General features: G+C 36.5%; 2 protein-coding genes across 2 annotated transcripts; both read right to left on the bottom strand.

Moving 5' to 3' along the window:
* Positions 1–961: 961 nt before the first annotated feature.
* Positions 962–3,998, bottom strand: LOC145088541 (uncharacterized). Its single transcript, XM_079026913.1, has 6 exons — positions 3,629–3,998; positions 3,172–3,321; positions 2,873–2,979; positions 2,051–2,411; positions 1,685–1,920; positions 962–1,431 (listed from the first exon to the last, which is right to left on the bottom strand). Exons 1-6 carry the CDS (start codon positions 3,995–3,997, stop codon positions 1,026–1,028), a joined length of 1,629 nt encoding a protein of 542 aa, XP_078883039.1. The 5' UTR covers position 3,998; the 3' UTR covers positions 962–1,025.
* Positions 3,999–4,120: 122 nt separating this feature from the next.
* Positions 4,121–11,538, bottom strand: LOC145088548 (putative receptor-like protein kinase At5g59700). Its single transcript, XM_079026928.1, has 4 exons — positions 10,656–11,538; positions 10,492–10,557; positions 8,041–9,030; positions 4,121–4,531 (listed from the first exon to the last, which is right to left on the bottom strand). The coding sequence occupies exons 3-4, from the start codon at positions 9,019–9,021 to the stop codon at positions 4,121–4,123; spliced, it is 1,392 nt and encodes a 463-aa protein (XP_078883054.1). The 5' UTR covers positions 9,022–9,030; positions 10,492–10,557; positions 10,656–11,538.
* Positions 11,539–21,873: the final 10,335 nt, after the last annotated feature.

Here is a 21,873-nt window from a genome sequence, read left to right as displayed (position 1 = left end):
CGGACAGAATGAAGAAAAAGACACGCTTTACCCTCGATGCTCCTTCAATCTCCTATATCGCTCCTCCTCCAGAATTGGTATGATTTTTCCTGTTTTGACCTAATCGACATGTTAGCAATGCTTGTCTCTGTAAAATTGATTATTTGAAATCGATTTCTTCATATGCTTGAAATCGATTCATCAATTCTTCGAAGTCGATATTTCAATGTATAGAAACTAAAACTAAAGACCCAAGTTTTGTTTTTCTCTATGAATTGGGATTTCATGGAGTGATATAGCGATGAAAAAAAAACGAATCCTTATCCAAGAGAGATGCATATCTTTAAATAACTAGAAGCACAACAACAATGGCAATTGCAAGTAGAATCGATGATTTGGGGAGAGAGAAACGATAAGGATAAAAGTAGATATTTAGGTGTTGGGTTTGCTGAAATCAAAGACATGCTTTTGGTATCACATGTGCGCCTTCAAGTCTTTTACCAAGCTTTTTCTTTAGGTTAACACTTTACTGATTATAAACCTTTTTATATTTTAGACTAACTATATAGAAATTAGGTTTGGTTTAATTGGATTGAGATGTGAAATATTGATTACTTAATGATCTCAGTTTCATATTTTTACGAATCAAATTGATTAAATTGTTTAATTGTTATATTTCTTAATAACACATCATCTAATAACATGATCTTTGTAATTTATTCTAATATATTTTATCTTTTACTAATAAATGAATTATTATAAAAAAATATTGTTTGAGGGTAATATAGTCATTTTGCACAGTCAATTAGATTTAAAATCAAACAACAAGTTTCGGTCAGAAAATAACTCAGTCAAAGTTTCTAACCCAGTCAACTCTAACCTAGTTAGCAACTATCAAACGACCCCTAAGATTACAAATCTTATAAAGATTGTTGCGATTATATTGCTACATGTTTATTTATTATATAAAAAATACAATATATACGTAAGAATGCACAGATGTATTGTTGAGTGAGTTTGCATTCATCATTTCATTGTATATATTCTTACACTGCTCGAAACTCCAGACCACATAAGATAAGGCCTGACATAGTTCCTTCGTAAATAATTATTTTCAATTTGACATGAAAATCATCATTTTCAAGTCTGTGCTTTGAGTTCAATTTCCAAACCCTAACCTCCATCCATCCATTGGCCCGTTGTTTTGGAGCTTGATTTGTATCATGTAAATTCCAAGGCCTTGGGCATCTAAAATAAAGGATTTCAGGCTTTTTGTTGTTTCCATGGAGTAAATTATGTACTTTCACAGGACAATGCAGCCCAATACATTTTTCTGAAATCTTAAACACAAGGTAGCACACATACTCCATATCTCCAGATAACCATTCACTTTTTATCCTGCAATTGATACGAAGTACTTGTTGTGGAAGGAGCTCGATCTCCTCCCCAAATCTGCCGATACATATAACAGCATGTCATTACATATATACCTTTTATTGAAGTCTTTGAAAGCACTTGGATAAAATATAACTTTTCTCAATAAGGTATTGATGCGTCATTGGTACTTTATTATCAAATACACAAGACTCTGACTTCCAATTATGACATCTTGGTTATCATGATCAATTTTTTAATATTTAGCTAAACAAAGCTAAGCTTTGCTAAACTTTTATAGGCATAATTAAGTGGGATTCAAATCACAAACCTGGATTGAGTTGATGGTTTCATCTGAAATGGCATTGCATTAGGATATTCCAAAAGAGCCGCCTTCGCTGAAAGCATAAGATGTTTCTTTCCATTCACCAGCAAAAGAATCTTTTCACCATCATTAAATATTTCTTCACAATTAGTTGGCATTAATTTTTGCAACTGGTCCATGTTTAAGTCTGATTTCAAGACTTTTGGGACATTCTTTAATTCATCAATTTCTTCATCTTTCACCTGTACACAAGTTGTACGAGGATGTTATAAACATGCAACATAGAACATGAAAATGTTGTCCCTGAATCCTTTTTTACAGTATACAAACAAAGCATATAGAATGGGAACCAAAGAATATTTTGAAACTTGCATTGTCAATGGCTAGAAACTGAATGCCTTCGACATAGATGGCACGACTTCCACAATAGCATCGTGAAAAGCTCTCTAGTAGAAACTCAAAATCAATATCTTCCTTATCATTTGAGAATGGACACAATTCAATCATCATCCACCCATCTTCTCTCCATGTTGCAAAATATGCATGTAAGGTCTCGATCCCCAATTTGTACTTCAAGTTCACGTACATCCCTTTAGCTAAAGATTTTCTTGGACCACAAAATTTAAAGAAGAGATGAACACTATAATTGACACCACGAGCTAAAAGTTGAGGTCTTATCTTTAATCTGATCTTTAGATTCGAAAGATCCGACATCTTCGCTACTTTAGGAAACCTGCATATTTCGTAAAATATTAATGTTTATATCCGAATCCCTATCCAAAATTACAATGAAATTAAGGAGGGTGCATCTTGTTATGAACTGGGTTATAACAACAGATTCATTAACACAAAAAGCAACAACAGCTTCAAATATTGATTGATAACCTCAAATATACCCAAAAGATTACAAGAACAATGATAGTTTAGCTGATTCGAGATAGCCAATCTCCCAAGGAATAAATTCCAGATTTCACAAAAAGATTGATACCTCCCTTTCTATCCCACTACCCTCTTATACTATCTGTCATAACAACTAAACAATATAAAATACCCATAATGCCCCTATACTAACAAGATGCTCTTTATTTGATGATTTCCCCAAACTACCCCTATCTAACTTATTTGCCTAATATCAGAGGTATAACACATCTTTACACCCACACATAAAAACACATCTGAGAAAGAGAGTGGAACCTTGATTCTGGAATAGATTGCCACTTATATGAGAGACGGTGTTTGTATGAAAACTTTCGTGCTGATATCATTTCATTTCTTTCCCCATTATCTCCTAGTGAAAACAACTGTTATACAAGACAAAATAAATCAAACTCAATTTCTATTATTTGTAAGTACATGTATGATTCGTATGGAAATATTCATTTAAATTAAAAGAATCGAAAATGTCTATCGGCCTTCATGCATTTTAAAGAACAAAAAATGCTTGGATTGTACAGAAAACAGAACATGGATGGATACGAGAAGGAGCTAATTACCACTTTGTCATGTTGAAGAAGGATTCCTTTGCGGAGCATGTTGTAGAGTTCCTTTTTCTTTTCGGTAGAGTAGACATCACAAGAATTTGACATCTTGAATATTTCTTCATAATCATTAGGCAGTTTGGGCTTCCATATTACATAATCTTCCTGTATATTATTTATCAATAAGAAAATCAATATTTCAATCCTAGCACCATACAATTATCTGCATTTTAATAAGCAACTCAATTTCATTCATATATTCTTTTTCTTTTTTCACTTTACGATGAAAATAATAAATTCAACCAAATGGTCTTTATAATATTACTCATACCCTCTATTTATTTATTGCTTATGAAAAAATATTGCTTAATATTCATACAAACTTTTAATTTAGTTATGCCTTGATACCTATTTATTTACACATTGTCAACACAATAAATGAAAAGAAATTCCAAATAAAACGTAATCTTACTTGAAATTCCAATGCTTTCTTCAGTCGTAGTAGCACGTCATGTGTTGTTGGTCGCTTTTCTCTTTCATGATATAAGCATTCATAAGCAAGATTTTGAAATGTAATCAATGATTCTGGCACAGCTTGTTCCTTTATACCTCCAAACAGGATCTCATCTAGTGTTCCATTTTCGTAATGATTTTTATACAAACCTGTTAGATCTGCAATTTGGATACTGTTGTCTTCATGTACTAATCTCCCACATAAGATCTCAATTAAAACTACACCAAGCGAGTAGATGTCAGAGTGCTCTGTTAAGTAGCCCAGTTTCAAGTACACTGGGTCACGATAATTTATTGCGCCACAAGCATTGTCGGTGACAAAGTCCATTTCGTTATTTATTGGACTTATTAAGGAAATCACAAAATCACAAATTTTTGCTTTCCAATCGTCAGTGAGTAGAATGCTGGAGCTTTTGATGTCTCTATGTATCACCACCTCTTGTGTATCACCTCAGGATCCATGAAGGAAATCCAACCCGCTTGCAATATCAACACTTATCTGAAGCCGTTTCATCCATGTAAGGCCATAGTCCTTCAAGTGCATATCAAGACTTCCTCTATATGCAAACTCATAAACAATAATATTTTCGACCTTTTCGTAGCAAAAGCCTACAAGACCAATGACACTCTCATGTTTATAATCCTGAAGAATTTCAAGTTCTGTCATAAATTCATTTTTGTGTTGATCACCATCACTATTCAATCGTTTTGCAGCAACTGTATAACATCGGTTAGCGCGAGTAACTTCCCCTTTATAAACTCTCACAGATCCTCCTCTTCCAATGAGGTTCTTATCACTGAAGTTATTAGTGGCCAATTTTATATCTTCAAGTGAAATCTTGAGATTATCCCTGTGGTTTTCCTGTAAATAATATCAGGACCCCAATCGTTTTATAAAAATTCAAACTAAATTGGAATTAACTCATATCAAAATCTATTTTGGTTCTATGGTTGTTCCACTGATATGTATAGATGTGTTTCGCCCCAAACTGAAATATTTTGAAATCAAAGTAACTAAATTAGTTTAGCAACAAAAATGAAAGGATTCTTCTTCTTGATAGTTGGTACGTATATTTCGTTGAATCATGAATGTACATGATATAGCAATATATATATATATATATATATATATATATATATATATATATATATATATATATATATATATGATGTACGACAGTAGCACCGACAACGCCTGACTTCCGTGTATGCAGTCCAGAAAATTTTGAATTTTTTTCTACTATTGTGGCACCGGCAACACCTAGTATGAAATCTTGCATCCGCCCCTATGTATGTGTGTACACACACACACACAAACAAATACAACGCTTGGGCTATACATGGGCTGATCTATAAGAACTGTGACGGATTATAAGCTATCTACTAATATGCCTCAGTAGTTTGAGCGGGATAAGAACAAACACTCAAACTGATACAAAACTCAAAATCTGTGAACAGAGGAGATGGAAGCCCTTTGGTGAACATGCCAGCATACTGATATCGAGACGGGACGTGAAGGACGCGAAATGACCGACATCGACCTTATCTTGGACAAAGTGCATATGAATCTTGATGTGTTTAATCCGCTGATGTTGAACCGGATTTGCTGACATGTATATGGAACCAACATTGGCACAGGAGACAATAGCAGCAAAACGATTTGGGAGATGAATTTATCGTAGGAGATTGTGAAGCCATCCAGTTTCAGCCACAACGTTGGCTACGCCTTGATACTTGGCCTCAATGCTCAATCTATAAACGGTGTGCTGTCGTTTGGAGGAACACAATACTAGATCTTGACTAGGAAGATCCAATAACTAGATGTTGAACACTAGGTGACTAGGCATCAGCCCTAATAGGCATCAGAGTAAGTTGTACGTTAGAGCCAAGGACGTAATAGAAGTTTGTGGTCTAGAGTGTGTTTAATGTAGCGTAGGATGCGCTTGAGTGCATGAAGGTGCGGGCCCATGGATCGTGCATGTAAAGACACTTGTTGGACAAGAAAAGAGATGTTTGTTCTTGTAAATGTCATGTACTACAATCTCGCAGCAAGACTACAATAGAGAGAAGGGTTAGAAACTGGTTTTCCGGTTGCATCGATTTTAGAAGCCGGATCAACCAGATTCTTGCACAGGATATAGTTTTCCATATATGTTTGTGGAATTCCTAGAAAATACTTCGGTGGCCCCAAGTCTGTCATGGAAAACTCGACACTGAGGTGTAAATTAATATGTGACATGAATCTTGTTGGAAGCTGTGAGGATGATATCATCTACATATAAAAGTACACATGCAAGCTCTTGCCCTCACAGAATGAAGAGAGAAGGGCCAGTTTTTGTTTTGGCCAAAGCCGAAATCAAATCTTTGGAACCAAGCACGTGGGGCCAATTTTAGCCCTTTAGAGACTTATAATTTGCAAACATGGAGTGGGAAAGTCGGGTTTGTGAAACTGGGCGGTTGATGCATGAAAACATCTCAGAGAGGTGGTCGTAAAGGAATGCAGTTTTAACATCCAGGCTATTGCCGGGAAGCGACAAAGCTAAGCACGGTCTGTATAGTTGTGTGTTTGAAAATCTGGCTAAAAGTATTATCACATTCAAGGCCTGGTTGTTATTTTTTTTGTTTGCTACTAAGTGAGCTTTGTACCATAACCATTTGCCTTGAATTTATGTTCAAACAATCACATAATATGTATAATGTTTACGCCTTAGTCGGCATACATGCAACCATATGCCATATTTAGTAAGGGGTTGTTTGTTTTTTTTATAAAAAACATTTATGGCTGTGCCACCTAGAGCACACGCAAACTTGGTCTTTCATAGTTGTTTGCTTTTAAAAGACTTCTTAGTTAAAAACTACTGTGTAGCGTAGCACTAGACTCTCCTCTTCAAACCACTTCCCACCTTAATTTAAGTTATATTATTTAACATAGATTTGTTTTAAATTTTTCAACAACGTACTTATTATTTTAATAATATTATGAAGGATGTTATAAACAATTCAAGTAGACTTTACATAATTCCAAAACCATTTGGTAAATTTCATTAAAATACCTTTTTGTGTTACATTGTCTATAACCAAATATTAATAAATTATAAAGTTAATCACTAAACTTACCAAAAACACCAATCTTCTCCAAATGGTGTGTCTAAGCCATATCTAGGCTGGAAAAAAAAAAATTTGACAATTTTTTTATTTATTTTCGAAATTTGCATGTATGCACAATCAGCAGTTGTAAGGACTGCTAATCAGCAGTCATATGGACTGCAAATGTGCACAATCAGTAGCCATATGGCCATATGGACTGCTGATGAACAATTAGCAGTCCATACAACTGCTGATTGTGCTCATCAGCAGTCATACAAAAAAGGCAAAAATAATAAAAAATAAAAATATTCATCAAATCTTTTTTGTTAGCCTATATGGCTTAGACGCACCATTTGGAGAAGATTTGTGTTTTTGGTGTTGAAAAATGATGAGTTGATTATGAGTTTGCAAGTTGTCACAAATCTTTTGGGTTTTAAAAGAACCTATATATATATATATATATATATATATATATATATATATATATATATATATATATATATGCAAATCCGACCAAACCATAGGGACCAAACATGTAATTTACTATATACTCAGTATGTATGTATGTGTGTGTGTGTGTGTGTGTGTGTATATATATATATATATATATATATATATATATATATATATATATATATATATATATATGACCAAACCATAGGGACCAAATATGTAATTTTACTATATACGTATGTATATATATATATATATATATATATATGTGTGTGTGTGTGTGTGTGTGTGATATGTGTGTGTGTGTATTTCATCCGGTTTTAAGGGTCGAGCATTGATCTTTGACGGTCGACCACTTGAACTGTCGAACAGGTAACGCCACTGGTTCGGTGTCCGGTCCGGTTTTGGAAACATTGTTTATTTAATTTTTATATAGAGAGTTATTTGATAGTTTTTTTTTAATTATCTCTTTTCAACCCCTATTCACAACCAAACATGAACAATCTTGTAATTTTGTGATCTTCTAATCATCGAGTTTTAATATTGTGTTCTTCGTGGTTTTCCCAATTTCGGGAATTACCAAACTCTTACAACACACTGCTCCTAATCATATACTACAAGAGTCAATATGCTCTGATTCGATTTGCAAGCTTCAGTAGTAAGGCTTACTTTCTATAATTTTAGTGTAACATTATAAGGAGTGATCATACTACTTGCTAAAAAGGATCAAGAATTTTTCAAAAAGAAGTTATAGGTTTAAAATGTTGACCTACGGGAGCCTAATGTATGCATAATCATCTATTAGTGTATATGAAGAGAAAATTGACTTACTTGAAGGTTCATTGCATCCTTGATTTTGCTGATGACATATCCAATTTTTGGACGGTCGGCTTGAGTCTCGGCCAAACATTTGTGTGCAATATTTAGGAATGTCTTCAAAGAACCTTGATTGGGCCCTTTACTTAAAGTAAAATTGTTTTCATCAATCTCTTCCTTTAGAATAGGATCTAACATTGAGGTTAGTGTTCCCTTATTGAAGTGTTGTCGGGCGAAGTGTGCAATACTCTTGGGATTTTCCTTAGTGTACCTTGTATCATAGGCCAACGTTCCGGATACGATCTCAAATAAAACAACTCCCAAAGAATAAATATCCGATGCTGTCCTTAAGATCTTTCTATCCTTATATTCAGGATCCAAGTAGACAATTGTACCTGAAACTTTTGTATGGAAATAACTGACCTGTTGACTCTCGGGAATGATTTTGGAGAGCCCAAAATCAGCAATCTTTGCCCTCCACTTATGGTCCAACAGAATGTTGGCACTCTTTATGTCTTGGGGTATTATCTTCTTTTGGGTATGAAGGTAATGCAGTCCCTCTGCAATATCAAGACAGATTTGCAAACGCATTGCCCATTTAAGATTAATCATGTCATCTTTACTTCGCAAATTGTCATCAAGGCTTCCCTTGGGAACATACTCGTAGACCAGGAGCATCTTATTAGAATCTTCCTCACAAAATCCAAGAAGAGAGACTATGTTGGGATGCTTACAACTTGTAAGAGTCTTAATTTCTGCAGCAAACGATGTGTCTGCTTGTGTGCCTGTTCTTTTGAAGAGGCGTTTTACAGCTACAGTGCTGCATATCTTGGGTAGATCACTTAGATTCTTTTCTCCTGCCGAAGATTTTTCAATATCAAAATGTTCAAGTTCAGCATTGTAGACATCACCAAATCCACCATACCCAATGCGGTTCTGAGTAAATTTTGAAGTGGCCACCTCTATATCATTATATCCAATCATCAAGTGTTCCATGCCCTTCCACTGCAACATTGTATGCCAGGGGAAATAAGTGTTATATTGTGCAATAAAGTACATGAGATTAATAAGGTTGAGAGAATGAAATTTATAAGAACATCTGTTGTCTTTATGGACTCCACTTCTCTTATTCTCTCACTCTTCTTTACATTTATCTGTTCTTTTTTTTTTTTTTTTTTGAAAAAATACCTTAGTTCATTTTTCTTCTTGTCCCGGACTCTAGGTTGATTTTGTGATGGTCACGGTGCTTCTTTGATAGGCAGGGGATGGGTTGAGGGTGTGGCGACTGGCGATTTACTTGATTCGATTTTTTTTTTCTTTTTTTCTCAACTTGGTATATAACTTTTCAGTTCTATTAAAGTCTCAAATTCAAAACACCTACTGATTCTTAATGACTCGAAACAGAAAATCGATCAACAAAAGTATACATTCAACTATTTTTATTCTATTCACTCAAACACTACGAATGATGCTCGTAAAAAATATCAAACGCCCACTCCTCTAGATTTCGCACCTATATCACTTATATTAAACAATAGTCTTTGAAACTTTTGAAAAGAAATATAAAACTAAAACCTTTATGAAAAATTATTTTATGTATTCCCAACATATCAATAATTTAGTAATAAACGTCTTAGAAGAATACATAAGGGCGTTTTGGATTGTTTATTTAAAACAACTGACTTCTTTTTCTAAAAAATGGTTATTAACTTATGTCATAGCAAAACGAAAATTAAGAAAACCTGTGTGGATCAGCCTATGTGGTACCAAATGAAAAAAGCCAATTACTTAGTTCCAGTATTAATAAAACTAAAACCTTTATGAAAAATTATTTGGAATTAATTTATGTATTGAAAATCATGAGGTGAGACTGATTTGAGATGGTCCGGAGAAGATAGCCAGTGAGGGGAGGGGAAAGCCGGATGATGGGTGGTTGATGTTGGTGTATCCTTAATATATTTAAAGATGACTAATAACATTAAGAAAATTGATAAAATAATAAAAAAAAAATAGAAAATTAAGGGTATATCGGTCCTTTTACACACATTTAACTGAATTTTCTACCATAGTTAAACCAAAAGGACCAATCGTCGTGTGGTACATAAATTTAGAAACTTGAACTTATATTTGTGTATTTCACTAAACCACTAGGACTATTTTTATATAATTTACTCTTGTATGTTATTTAAACAATTAAAAGTGTGTATTACGAACACAACCTTAAATGAACAAGCTGAAACAACTCCCCAATCCAATGGCATTGACGCATTGTTTATGATATTATTCTTATTTGTTTTTATTTTCCATTCCCTTTTATGATTTCGGTGTTCGCTAACAACCGAATTGCATTCCTTTCTACTGTGTGTGTATCAAAATGCATAATATTTTGAATTTCTTTTTTCTGTATATCATTTTAAAATTAAAGCAGGATATCTTCTATTTAACAAAAATACTTGAACTGATTACCTTCACGTGATTGGTTGATGTACCTTCAACTTCAGAGGCAGCTTCTGGTTTCTCCTTTAATTTTAACTGCAACCAGTTGAACAAGAGATAACAAAATGAATATGTAAGTTGATCTAATATATGAACGATGAAAGAAAAGTAACTAAAAAAAATGTTCGTCTTACATTATTCTCATGTTTCCTTTGCAGATCCAAGGCTTTGTCAAGTCTTATGATAATTTGATCTATGTGTGGGCGCTCTCCTCGTTCCTCCTTTAAGCAGTTATATGCTATTTCTGAAAAAAATTTGAAAGAATCTTTATCGATTTGCTTCCAGAGATCTGTATCGATAATATCCTCCAGTGTCCCTTCATCATAATGGAATATGGCCAATGGAGCTAACAACTCTTTGTCTATACGTGGTATATCCAACACCGAGGGTGGCTGCCCATATGACTCCAGCAAAATAGGATACTTGATGTGCCCAACTGCCCCAAGTGATGGCGGAGTAGGGTCTATGATATTGTCAAATGCCCCACTGCTCCAAATGATGGCAGCCTATAGTTGTATGATACTCCGTGTGAATGCCTCATGTCGAGAATCCCCCCTATTGACATCGGCTGAAAAAAGTTGTCTGCTGTTTCCTGCCTCGTGTCTTGAAATGACCGTGGTGGATGCCTCTCGTGCTCAAAGTTAGCATCCAATTCCCGTGTGATATCATTCATAAATGGTTTAACCAACTGATGTGAACAACCCCCATTCCTGGCCGTCTCATCCAATTCCCATGTGATATCATTCGTAGATGGTTTAGCCAATTGATGTGAACGACCCTCATTCCAGGCCATCTCATCCAATTCCCCTATGATATCATTCGTAGATGGTTTAGCCAACTGATGTGAACGACCCTCATTCCAGGCCATCTCATCCAATTCCCCTATGATATCATTCGTAGATGGTTTAGCCAACTGATGTGAACGACCCTCATTCCAGGCCATCTCATCCAATTCCCCTATGATATCATTCGTAGATGGTTTAGCCAACTGATGTGAACGACCCTCATTCCTGGTCGTCTCATCCAATTCCCCTATGATATCATTCGTAGATGGTTTAGCCAACTGATGTGAACGACCCTCATTCCTGGTCGTCTCATCCAATTCCCATATGGTATCATTCGTAGATGGTTTAGCCAATTGATGTGAACGACCCTCATTCCTGGTCGTCTCATCCAATTCCCCTATGGTATCATTCGTAGATGGTTTAGCCAATTGATGTGAACGACCCTCATTCCAGGCCATCTCATCCAATTCCCCTATGATATCATTCGTAGATGGTTTAGCCAACTGATGTGAACGACCCTCATTCCTGGTCGTCTCATCCAATTCCCCTATGGTATCATTCGTAGATGGTTTAGCCAATTGATGTGAACGACCCTCATTCCTGGTCGTCTCATCCAATTCCCCTATGGTATCATTCATAGATGGTTTAGCCAATTGATGTGAACGACCCTCATTCCAGGCCATCTCATCCAATTCCCCTATGATATCATTCGTAGATGGTTTAGCCAACTGATGTGAACGACCCTCATTCCAGGCCATCTCATCCAATTCCCCTATGATATCATTCGTAGATGGTTTAGCCAATTGATGTGAACGACCCTCATTCCTGGCCGTCTCATCCAATTCCCCTATGGTATCATTCGTAGATGGTTTAGCCAATTGATGTGAACGACCCTCATTCCTGGTCGTCTCATCCAATTCCCCTATGGTATCATTCGTAGATGGTTTAGCCAATTGATGTGAACGACCCTCATTCCTGGTCGTCTCATCCAATTCCCCTATGGTATCATTCGTAGATGGTTTAGCCAATTGATGTGAACGACCCTCATTCCTGGCCGTCTCATCCAATTCCCCTATGGTATCATTCGTAGATGGTTTAGCCAATTGATGTGAACGACCCTCATTCCAGGCCATCTCATCCAATTCCCCTATGATATCATTCGTAGATGGTTTAGCCAACTGATGTGAACGACCCTCATTCCTAGTCGTCTCATCCAATTCCCCTATGGTATCATTCGTAGATGGTTTAGCCAATTGATGTGAACGACCCTCATTCCTGGTCGTCTCATCCAATTCCCCTATGGTATCATTCGTAGATGGTTTAGCCAATTGATGTGAACGACCCTCATTCCAGGCCATCTCATCCAATTCCCCTATGATATCATTCGTAGATGGTTTAGCCAACTGATGTGAACGACCCTCATTCCTGGCCATCTCATCCAATTCCCCTATGGTATCATTCGTAGATGGTTTAGCCAATTGATGTAAACGACCCTCATTCCTGGTCGTCTCATCCAATTCCCCTATGGTATCATTCATAGATGGTTTAGCCAATTGATGTGAACGACCCTCATTCCAGGCCATCTCATCCAATTCCCCTATGATATCATTCGTAGATGGTTTAGCCAACTGATGTGAACGACCCTCATTCCAGGCCATCTCATCCAATTCCCCTATGATATCATTCGTAGATGGTTTAGCCAATTGATGTGAACGACCCTCATTCCTGGTCGTCTCATCCAATTCCCCTATGGTATCATTCGTAGATGGTTTAGCCAATTGATGTGAACGACCCTCATTCCTGGTCGTCTCATCCAATTCCCCTATGGTATCATTCGTAGATGGTTTAGCCAATTGATGTGAACGACCCTCATTCCTGGTCGTCTCATCCAATTCCCCTATGGTATCATTCGTAGATGGTTTAGCCAATTGATGTGAACGACCCTCATTCCTGGTCGTCTCATCCAATTCCCCTATGGTATCATTCGTAGATGGTTTAGCCAATTGATGTGAACGACCCTCATTCCTGGTCGTCTCATCCAATTCCCCTATGGTATCATTCGTAGATGGTTTAGCCAATTGATGTGAACGACCCTCATTCCTGGTCGTCTCATCCAATTCCCCTATGGTATCATTCGTAGATGGTTTAGCCAATTGATGTGAACGACCCTCATTCCTGGTCGTCTCATCCAATTCCCCTATGGTATCATTCGTAGATGGTTTAGCCAATTGATGTGAACGACCCTCATTCCAGGCCATCTCATCCAATTCCCCTATGATATCATTCGTAGATGGTTTAGCCAACTGATGTGAACGACCCTCATTCCAGGCCATCTCATCCAATTCCCCTATGATATCATTCGTAGATGGTTTAGCCAATTGATGTGAACGACCCTCATTCCTGGTCGTCTCATCCAATTCCCCTATGGTATCATTCGTAGATGGTTTAGCCAATTGATGTGAACGACCCTCATTCCTGGTCGTCTCATCCAATTCCCCTATGGTATCATTCGTAGATGGTTTAGCCAATTGATGTGAACGACCCTCATTCCTGGCCGTCTCATCCAATTCCCATGTGATATCATTTATAGATGGTTTAGCCAATTGATGTGAATGACCCTCATTCCTGGCCGTCTCATCTAATTTTCCCACAACATCAGGCATTTCCTGTTTATTGGCAAACTTAGGTGAAAGCCCTTCACCCTCATACAATCCCTCTGTCAAGTGTTCTTTCGCTAGTTGAGGTGAACGCCCCTCATCCAGTTTTCTCACCACATCTTGTGAACTCTCAGCAGAATTTTGTTTCGCCAGCGGAGGTGAACGACCCGCATGCTTGACGCTATCATCCAATTTTCCTACAACATCCAGCAATTCCTCTGCGGGGTGTTCGTCTAATAATCGCCCAGCATGCGAATTTCCCACCACATCCGCTTTTTCCGTCACATCTTTGTGACCGTCATGCTCCACAATTTGATCCAATTTTCCCACTACATCCAGCGACTTTTCTTTCCAAGGTTGTTTAGTGGAATAAGCTGAACGCCACGCAGGAATGTATGCTCTCCTTCCACAAAGGACCTCAAATAATACAACCCCAAACGAGTACATGTCTGTTTTGTGAGTTACGCCTCCAGTCTTTTCATAGCTTGGGTCCATATACCCTTTGGTCACATTAAGATTTGCAAGGTGAAGTCGATTTCTTCGAGCTGCTGTTGTTATCTTGGAAAATTTAAAACCAGATAACTTGGCATTCCGGTTGGCATCTAGTAAAATCTGGGAGCTCTTGATGTTACAATGTATGAGGCTAAAATTGCGTTCCTTATCATAATGGATGTAACTTAATGCACGTGCAACGCCAACACATATTTCCAATCTTTGCATCCATGTAATAGACGGGTCTTTCAGATGTTTTTCAAGACTTCCGTTGGCCTCGTGCTTGTATATGATGATCTTCTCATCTTTCTCATCACAAAACCCAACAATAGAGACCAGATTTTCATGCTTAAGACTAGAAAGAATCGAAATCCTCGTCTGCAATATAGCCTTCTTGTCTCCATCTTTACCAAGTAGCCTCTCTGCGACAATATCAATCTGTTGTTCGGATCGCAAGAGTCTTCCTTTGTAAACCTTTCTCAATGCACTCTCTCCAATCAGATTTGTATCAGAAAAGCTGTTGGTGGCGGATGCTATATCTTTGAGTGGGATTTGTAAGTGGGCAAAGTGTTTGGAAAAGGATGAAGACATGGTGTTTGTGTTTATCAAGTAAAAACCAGAGCAACAAATGAATTTGGAGGGAGGAGAATTTTTGAATGACACGAAGATGTTTTAGTGATTCGTGACAGGAGAAGGAGAAAAAAAAAACACCCAAATTTCAAAAAAAAAAAAATCCCCCAATTTGTGAATAGAAAAACTTCGTCTAGCTTTTTTCATACAAGAGCCAAGCCCTTCATTTCTATACTCCTCAACATATTTCACTGCCACTGTCTCACATATAAAACAAATGACAAATATCAAATTAGCAAATAGCAAGGCATAGATGCCCGGAAATTGAAAATTTACAAAATCCATTTCAATTTTAATAGAGTTGATGTAACTGGACAGCTGCCTTAAAAATCGCAAAAAAAATATTATTCCATTTCAATTTGAAATTGAAAAATTACACTTCAATTTCAATGGTGTTGGGCTTGACGTGTACACAGTACAGAATACTCCCATATGTCAATTACAAACAAAATTCCATATCTCCATTTCAAAAAAATTAAGGCAACTGTGAACTGTAGACCATTAACCATACAAGTATAAAACACACTTGAAGTCTTAAACACTCTCAAAATATTAAGCCCTAGATTAATCTTATTAATCTGCTAATTCAAAATTGAAATGTAAGACAAAAAAATATTATATATTCGAGTTCATCTTACCTCACATAAACCGAGAAGTGAGAATATTGGGATGATTCAACCCTTTCAAGTTCATCACAATATTATGCTTTCTGCAAACGATTGCTACTATATTGTCACAGCCCCTTTAAACGATGGCGATGGGCGGCCGGCGAGGATACACACCATATGGGCCCGTATTCTCCACTCCACAGCTCCACTTACCTTTGCTTTTTTAATGCTAATATCCAATAGTTCACTTGATAAAAGAATCTTATTGACTAATACGACGTTTATGGATTATATCAGTATTTAATAATTTAATAATGGTAAATTACACAAATTGTCCCTCTCGTTTGGCTCACGTCTAATCTTTATCTTCTTTTTTCATCCGGGGTACCCTTGTAGTTTATTTTTGTTTCTGTCTGGAGCACTAATAAGCTTAAAATAATTACATTATCTTTAATGATATTTAATATTTTCTCGTTTTTTTAATATTTAAATATTATATAATAATGGCCCATGACCCGCCCATATCAACCGTGCCCCCAACTTATCCCCTCCACCACAATCTACATCTTCTCCGGCAAAACTGTCACCATCTTCTCCTGAATCTGGAAATAAACGATGTTTTTAATTTTTTCTATCGAAAACGAAAATTAAATCAAATCCAACATCCCCTTTATTTCTACCTAAATTAAATATGGTATAAAAACATCGGAAAATTTGGCATCGTTTTTCTGAAGATCGAGAAAAATCTCAGAAACAAAGAATCGTGATAACTCATTAACAAAAACCATATAAACTCATTTCTATCTCGAAAAAAAAAACTTGGAAATCCAAAACAAAAACCTTGAAGTTTGTAGAAAAAAGTCTTAAAGGTTCATAACAAAAATCTTCAACATCTCCGATAAACTCTGATTTGGGTTGTTGAATCCAAAGTTCATCTCTCTTGCCGAAAAAGGAAGCAGAAAAAATGGGTTTTGAACAAAGATACGCCTTTCTTAATTCTTATTCCACAAAATTAAAGCCATTAAAAAATGAATAGAAAAATATCTCTAGTTTCATGTGGGACACGAGTGGCAAAAAAACTGATCGTCGAAGTTAACAAATGATTGTTTTGATATGCCGAATAAATCAGCGTCACTGTCATCTTCATCGTCATCTTCATCTTCAAGCAAGGTCTAATCTACCTTGGTTAAGGACTCCTTATATTGCAATTTTTTCTAAAGGTTATATAATAAATTTCAGATGGACATTTGATATCTTTTTAATTGGACACTTGGGATACAATATTACTTCAGCAACACAAAAAAGGAATAGAAAAGACCCAAAAAACTATGAAAAAAATTGGATGGTGAATTGGTGGTTAACAAAAATTAAAAAAAAAATTACAGATCATAAAAATATCATTTGTAACTTCTCACATTATATTCTAATTGAGTTTTTAGGTTTGAGACTGATTATATAAAAATAATAAATGAGGGAAAGAAAGCCCTAAAAAGAGAAGTTACAATAAACCCTAAAAAACCAAAAACTACATGGTTTAGACCCAACTAGATTGATGTGGGTTTCACCGGAGGTGTTTTAATGAAGGGAAACATCTGCGAACTCTGTTTGTAGGGGGTTACATCGGTTCCTTCATATATACGAATCGAATCATCGATTTCAATAATGGAAGAGAGGATATACAGGGTTTTGTCAAAGATGTTTGACAACAAGGGTGTTTGGTTTTTTTGGAACAAGCGGCTTCATTAAAACAAAAAAAAAAGGCAACACTTAAGCAATAAGCTCAAGCGACTTACAAGAAATAGTTTAAGTTAAACTAGGTACGAAGACACCTGACATACATTTGATCCGGTTAAAAGTATTTAAGCTAATATCATAGTCATAATCATGATCATCTGCCTTTTGTTCCTAAAATAATAGCATTTCTCTCCTTCCAGATCATTCAAAGCGTTGTGTAAATCAAGGACAACAGCAACTTATTCATCTTCTTATTACAAGCATTCGTCTTGAGTAAACCAATAACATCATCACATGAGTTAGGTTGCCTCCCAAAAAAGGAAGACCAACTCAATAACCACTACCATATAACTATATAACTGAGGTAAAAGAGGGGCAAGAGAAGAAAACATGTTCTGTGTCATCCTCAACATTACAACAAAAAGGACATAATGTAGACGACACACTAATCACACGCCCGATTAAGTTTGCTGAAGTCAGAATCCTATTTTGGAGAAGTCGCCACACAAAACAATTGATCTTCAAGGGAATCCATTTAACCCATTTGAACGAATCCAAACTCCCACTCCTAGATTGCTTCGCCATCAGTTCTCTAACAGCTTAACGGAGAAATTATATCCATTATCTCCCTTCCAAATCCACATATGAGGTTTATTGCAAAACTTGAAGACACACACCTGATTTTGAAGATAAGAAAACTGTTGAGATTTCCTCCTACTCCTAAGTTGACTCGACCACTCCCAATTATAATGCATAATCCTCCCGTTAATTGTTTTAATTCTACCCTCCACAAAACAATCACATAAATATTCCAGTAAATACAAGGTTCTAAATAATGTAAGACGTGACTCAGCGGCAATGTCAAGCTTTAAGGTTTTACGAGTCGTGGCGAGTCACGTCATTTGTAAGACGTGACTTAAGGCAACAATTTTGTATATAATTAATAATTTTATATACATATTCTACAATTATTCATTTTTATCTACATGTATGACTTAAGGCGACATTTCATTAAAGCGTGGCATCAAGTATAAGCCTTGAAGTCATGGCGAAGCCATGGAGAGCTTTTTAGAACCTTGGGTACATATTGCTATACCAACAATCTTTCCAAAAGAAAGTATTGTCCCCTTTTCCCACCTCCCTCTTAAAAAGCCTATAAAGCTGAATACCTCTAATTTCAAAATCATTGTTAATTTGAGAAATTGTCAACCAAACACCTTTTATATATTTTTTATCCATCAAATTACCATCAATAAGTTTAATGTTATGATTTTATGAATAGATTTGATGAAAGAAAACCAAAAAGAAGCATACCCGGTTTTTAACCTCCACCACCATTTGGCAACAAACGCCAAGTTAACCGAATCAAGGCACCCCGCACCTAAACCACCAAATTCCTTTGGTTTAGTGGCAACCTCCCAAGCCACCATGTAACGTCCCGATTTTCAGCCCAAAATTTTCATTTTTATTTATTAAAATATATAAGAGTTATAATTACATTATGCGTAAACATGTTGCGAATGTGTGTGTGTGTACAGTCGAACATTGCCCTTCTTAAGAAGTACCTGAAAAAAAAATTATAACAAATGGGTAAGCGCTAGACTTAGTGAGTTCCCCAAAATACCATATACCACATACATATACAATGCATACACATAACGGCCTTCAGCATAAAAGTGGTCCACCATTTGGCCTTCAGCTCAAAGCTGGTCCGCCCCTTTTTGCCTTCAATATATAGTTGGTCTGCACTTTGGCCTTTAGCATAAAGCTAGTCTACCAAAGTCTATTGGCCTTAAGCACGAAGTTGGACCTCCCTCATCTCCTACTGTAACAACCCAAAATTATGAGGTAAAATTTTCTTTTGTAATTCAATCAAAACACCAGTTGTCTTTTATTCAAACATTTAAAAGTGTTTCATAATAAATCAATTATCAGAGTACAATCCCAAAATCATCATAATGCGGAAATCATGGTTGGATGCGCTGCGATCATGTCGGCCCTCCCTTTTCGAACCGAAAATGCCTGAAATCATAACCATAAAAACCATAAGCACAAAACTTAGTGAGTTCCCCAAAATACCACATACCACACATATCAAACATATAACGAGCCCCGCACGATGAGTGTAATAGGTCCCTCCCTAACTCACATAATGGGCCCCACCTACTGAGTATAATGGGCATCGCCCTAACTCGCATAACAGGCCCCGCCCGCTGAGTATAACAGACCTCACCCTAACTCTCACAACGGTCCCCACCCGACATACAAACTTATACATACAAGTAATAGCATAATGAGTAAACCATTGGGCCCCGCCCACTAAGCATACAAACACATTCACATGCAAAAGTCACGCAGACATCTAGCACCCTAACATAATAAACCATGAGTCGGCATTGGTTTCTTCGACCTGCTAAACATGGTGAGGAAACTCACCTCGACTGCTGAATCGCTCAGATAAATCCCTACCTATTGGTCCAACAAATCCCCATGCTATCAAAACCAACAACATCCAATTATCAATTGAATGCCAAACCATAACCACAAGTCTAATCTATTGGGCCCACAACTAAGGCAAAAAGACCATTTTACCCTTTATCTAGCTTGTCCAAAGGTCAAGACTCAACTCAACTTCTATGAAGGCCCAAATTCTACTTGACATCCCAATGCCCAAAAATTGGGCCCAAACCCATCATGGGCCTAAATTCCAAGGAAGCCCAACATGCTAAACCAAAGTCCAACATAGAATTATGATGATCCAATAAGTCCCAAACAATAGAAGCCAAAACATTGGCCCAATACCGAAAAACACCAAGTCTAAGGCCCATCTGCTGAGTACGCCCCGTACGCTTAACGTACTCCATCTGGGGCTAGTACGCGCAGTGTACTAGTTGGGTACACCATACGTACTCCCCAGTGTGCCATCCTTCTCCATTAAGCACTTAATTGTTTAAGCCTTTCCTCCAAACTCACAGATAGGGATGTCAAAAACCCCCCGCAGGACCCCGTTCCCGTGGGACCCTAATACCGTACAGGACTAATTTTTAAAAAAATTCGGGAGCGGGGGCGGGGGTGAGATTAACTCCCGTTTATTTTCGGGACTAGGGTTGGGAGTGAATGTTTCTGTCTCGTACTCCCGCGGGGTCCCCGTTTATATATATATATATATATATATATATATATATATATATATATATATATATATATATATATATATATATATATATATATATATATATAATGGAGAATACAAATAGGAAATTAGGGCTTATCCGCTTCAGCTTTCTTCCATCAATACTCTTCCCGTCTTCACTCTTCAGTTCACAAATCACAATACGAACGACGACTTTGAACTTTCTATATAGCTTTGAGGACTTCAGCTTCCTTCCCGTTCCCGTACTCCGACTGCGACTTTGAGGACTTCAGCTTCTTTCCGTCACCGCCACCGACGCCTTTCTGCATTTGACGGTAATGTACCATGTGGCTCACGATTTCTGTTTCTCACTGATTTCTCAAACATAAGTGTGAATCATTATCAGAACTCGATTTATATTAGGCAATTTTATTGCAATTAAGGTGTATTCAGTGAAAAGCATGGATGATTGATGAAGTACTATGAACGGAAATTTTATTAAGCCTATGTGACCTGTAAAATAATCAACGATTGAAGGGTCTGTTACTTCATTTTGTACATAGACCATAACTCTTTTCATACCTTTACATGTTCTATAATCTTTGGCTCCACACATATGACATTGTGATGCAGGATTTGGGAACCCCAATGAAGGGTCTGTTACTTCATTTGGTACAGAGATTTCCATCACAGATGCTTTCTCTTGTTACATACATAAAATTATAAAATTTTAATTAGATTTGACTATTTGTACAAAAAGATGTTGAATCGAATGCATGTAAGAACTCCAAATGGCACGTGTTGTTCTACATACACTTCATTGTCCATCAAACTTGATTTCTTTTTGCTTATTGAACTTTGAAACAACCCCATATTTGATTGAGGATCTATTGCTTATTGAATAACAAAAGTAAAATTTCCAACTTGCTATCACAATGTTCATGCATCAATCGCCATAAAAAAAACTACAAAATCCTCTATAACTTTAGTGATGTTTTATGTTTGATCAATTCTTGATTTATCAAGGCTTACATGTTTATGTAAATACATATGTTGGACTTGTATTTTTTAGCTAGATAAGTTGTATACATGTATTTTTTTAGCTAGATAAGTCATATACATTGTTTGATAAGTTATATACATGATTTCTCACCGATTGTTTGTGTGAACCATTTTCAGATTTTTGTAATCATGTCTTCAGCAGAGCCGAATCAACCCAATGATTCAACCACGGTTAATGATACTGCCAAATTTGCAGTTAACTGTAACGAGAAACAAATTAAATTTATATCTCCAATGTGGCGTCATTTCAC

Source organism: Lactuca serriola, chromosome 1 (assembly GCF_051521515.1).
Source record: "Lactuca serriola cultivar US96UC23 chromosome 1, Lser_US96UC23_V15, whole genome shotgun sequence".
Lineage (NCBI taxonomy): Eukaryota > Viridiplantae > Streptophyta > Magnoliopsida > Asterales > Asteraceae > Lactuca > Lactuca serriola.
This window is presented reverse-complemented; position numbering and strand designations above follow the sequence as displayed.

Coding starts and splice junctions, on each gene's coding strand:
- LOC145088541 (XM_079026913.1), bottom strand. CDS start 3,997: ATGGACTTTGTCACCGACAATGCTTGTGGCGCAATAAATTATCGTGAC. Junction 2,412..2,872: donor CAATCTATTCCAGAATCAAG/GTTCCACTCTCT, acceptor CGAAATATGCAG/GTTTCCTAAAGTAGCGAAGA. Junction 1,432..1,684: donor AAACCATCAACTCAATCCAG/GTTTGTGATTTG, acceptor ATGTATCGGCAG/ATTTGGGGAGGAGATCGAGC.
- LOC145088548 (XM_079026928.1), bottom strand. CDS start 9,021: ATGGAACACTTGATGATTGGATATAATGATATAGAGGTGGCCACTTCA. Junction 4,532..8,040: donor AGGATGCAATGAACCTTCAA/GTAAGTCAATTT, acceptor TATTATTTACAG/GAAAACCACAGGGATAATCT.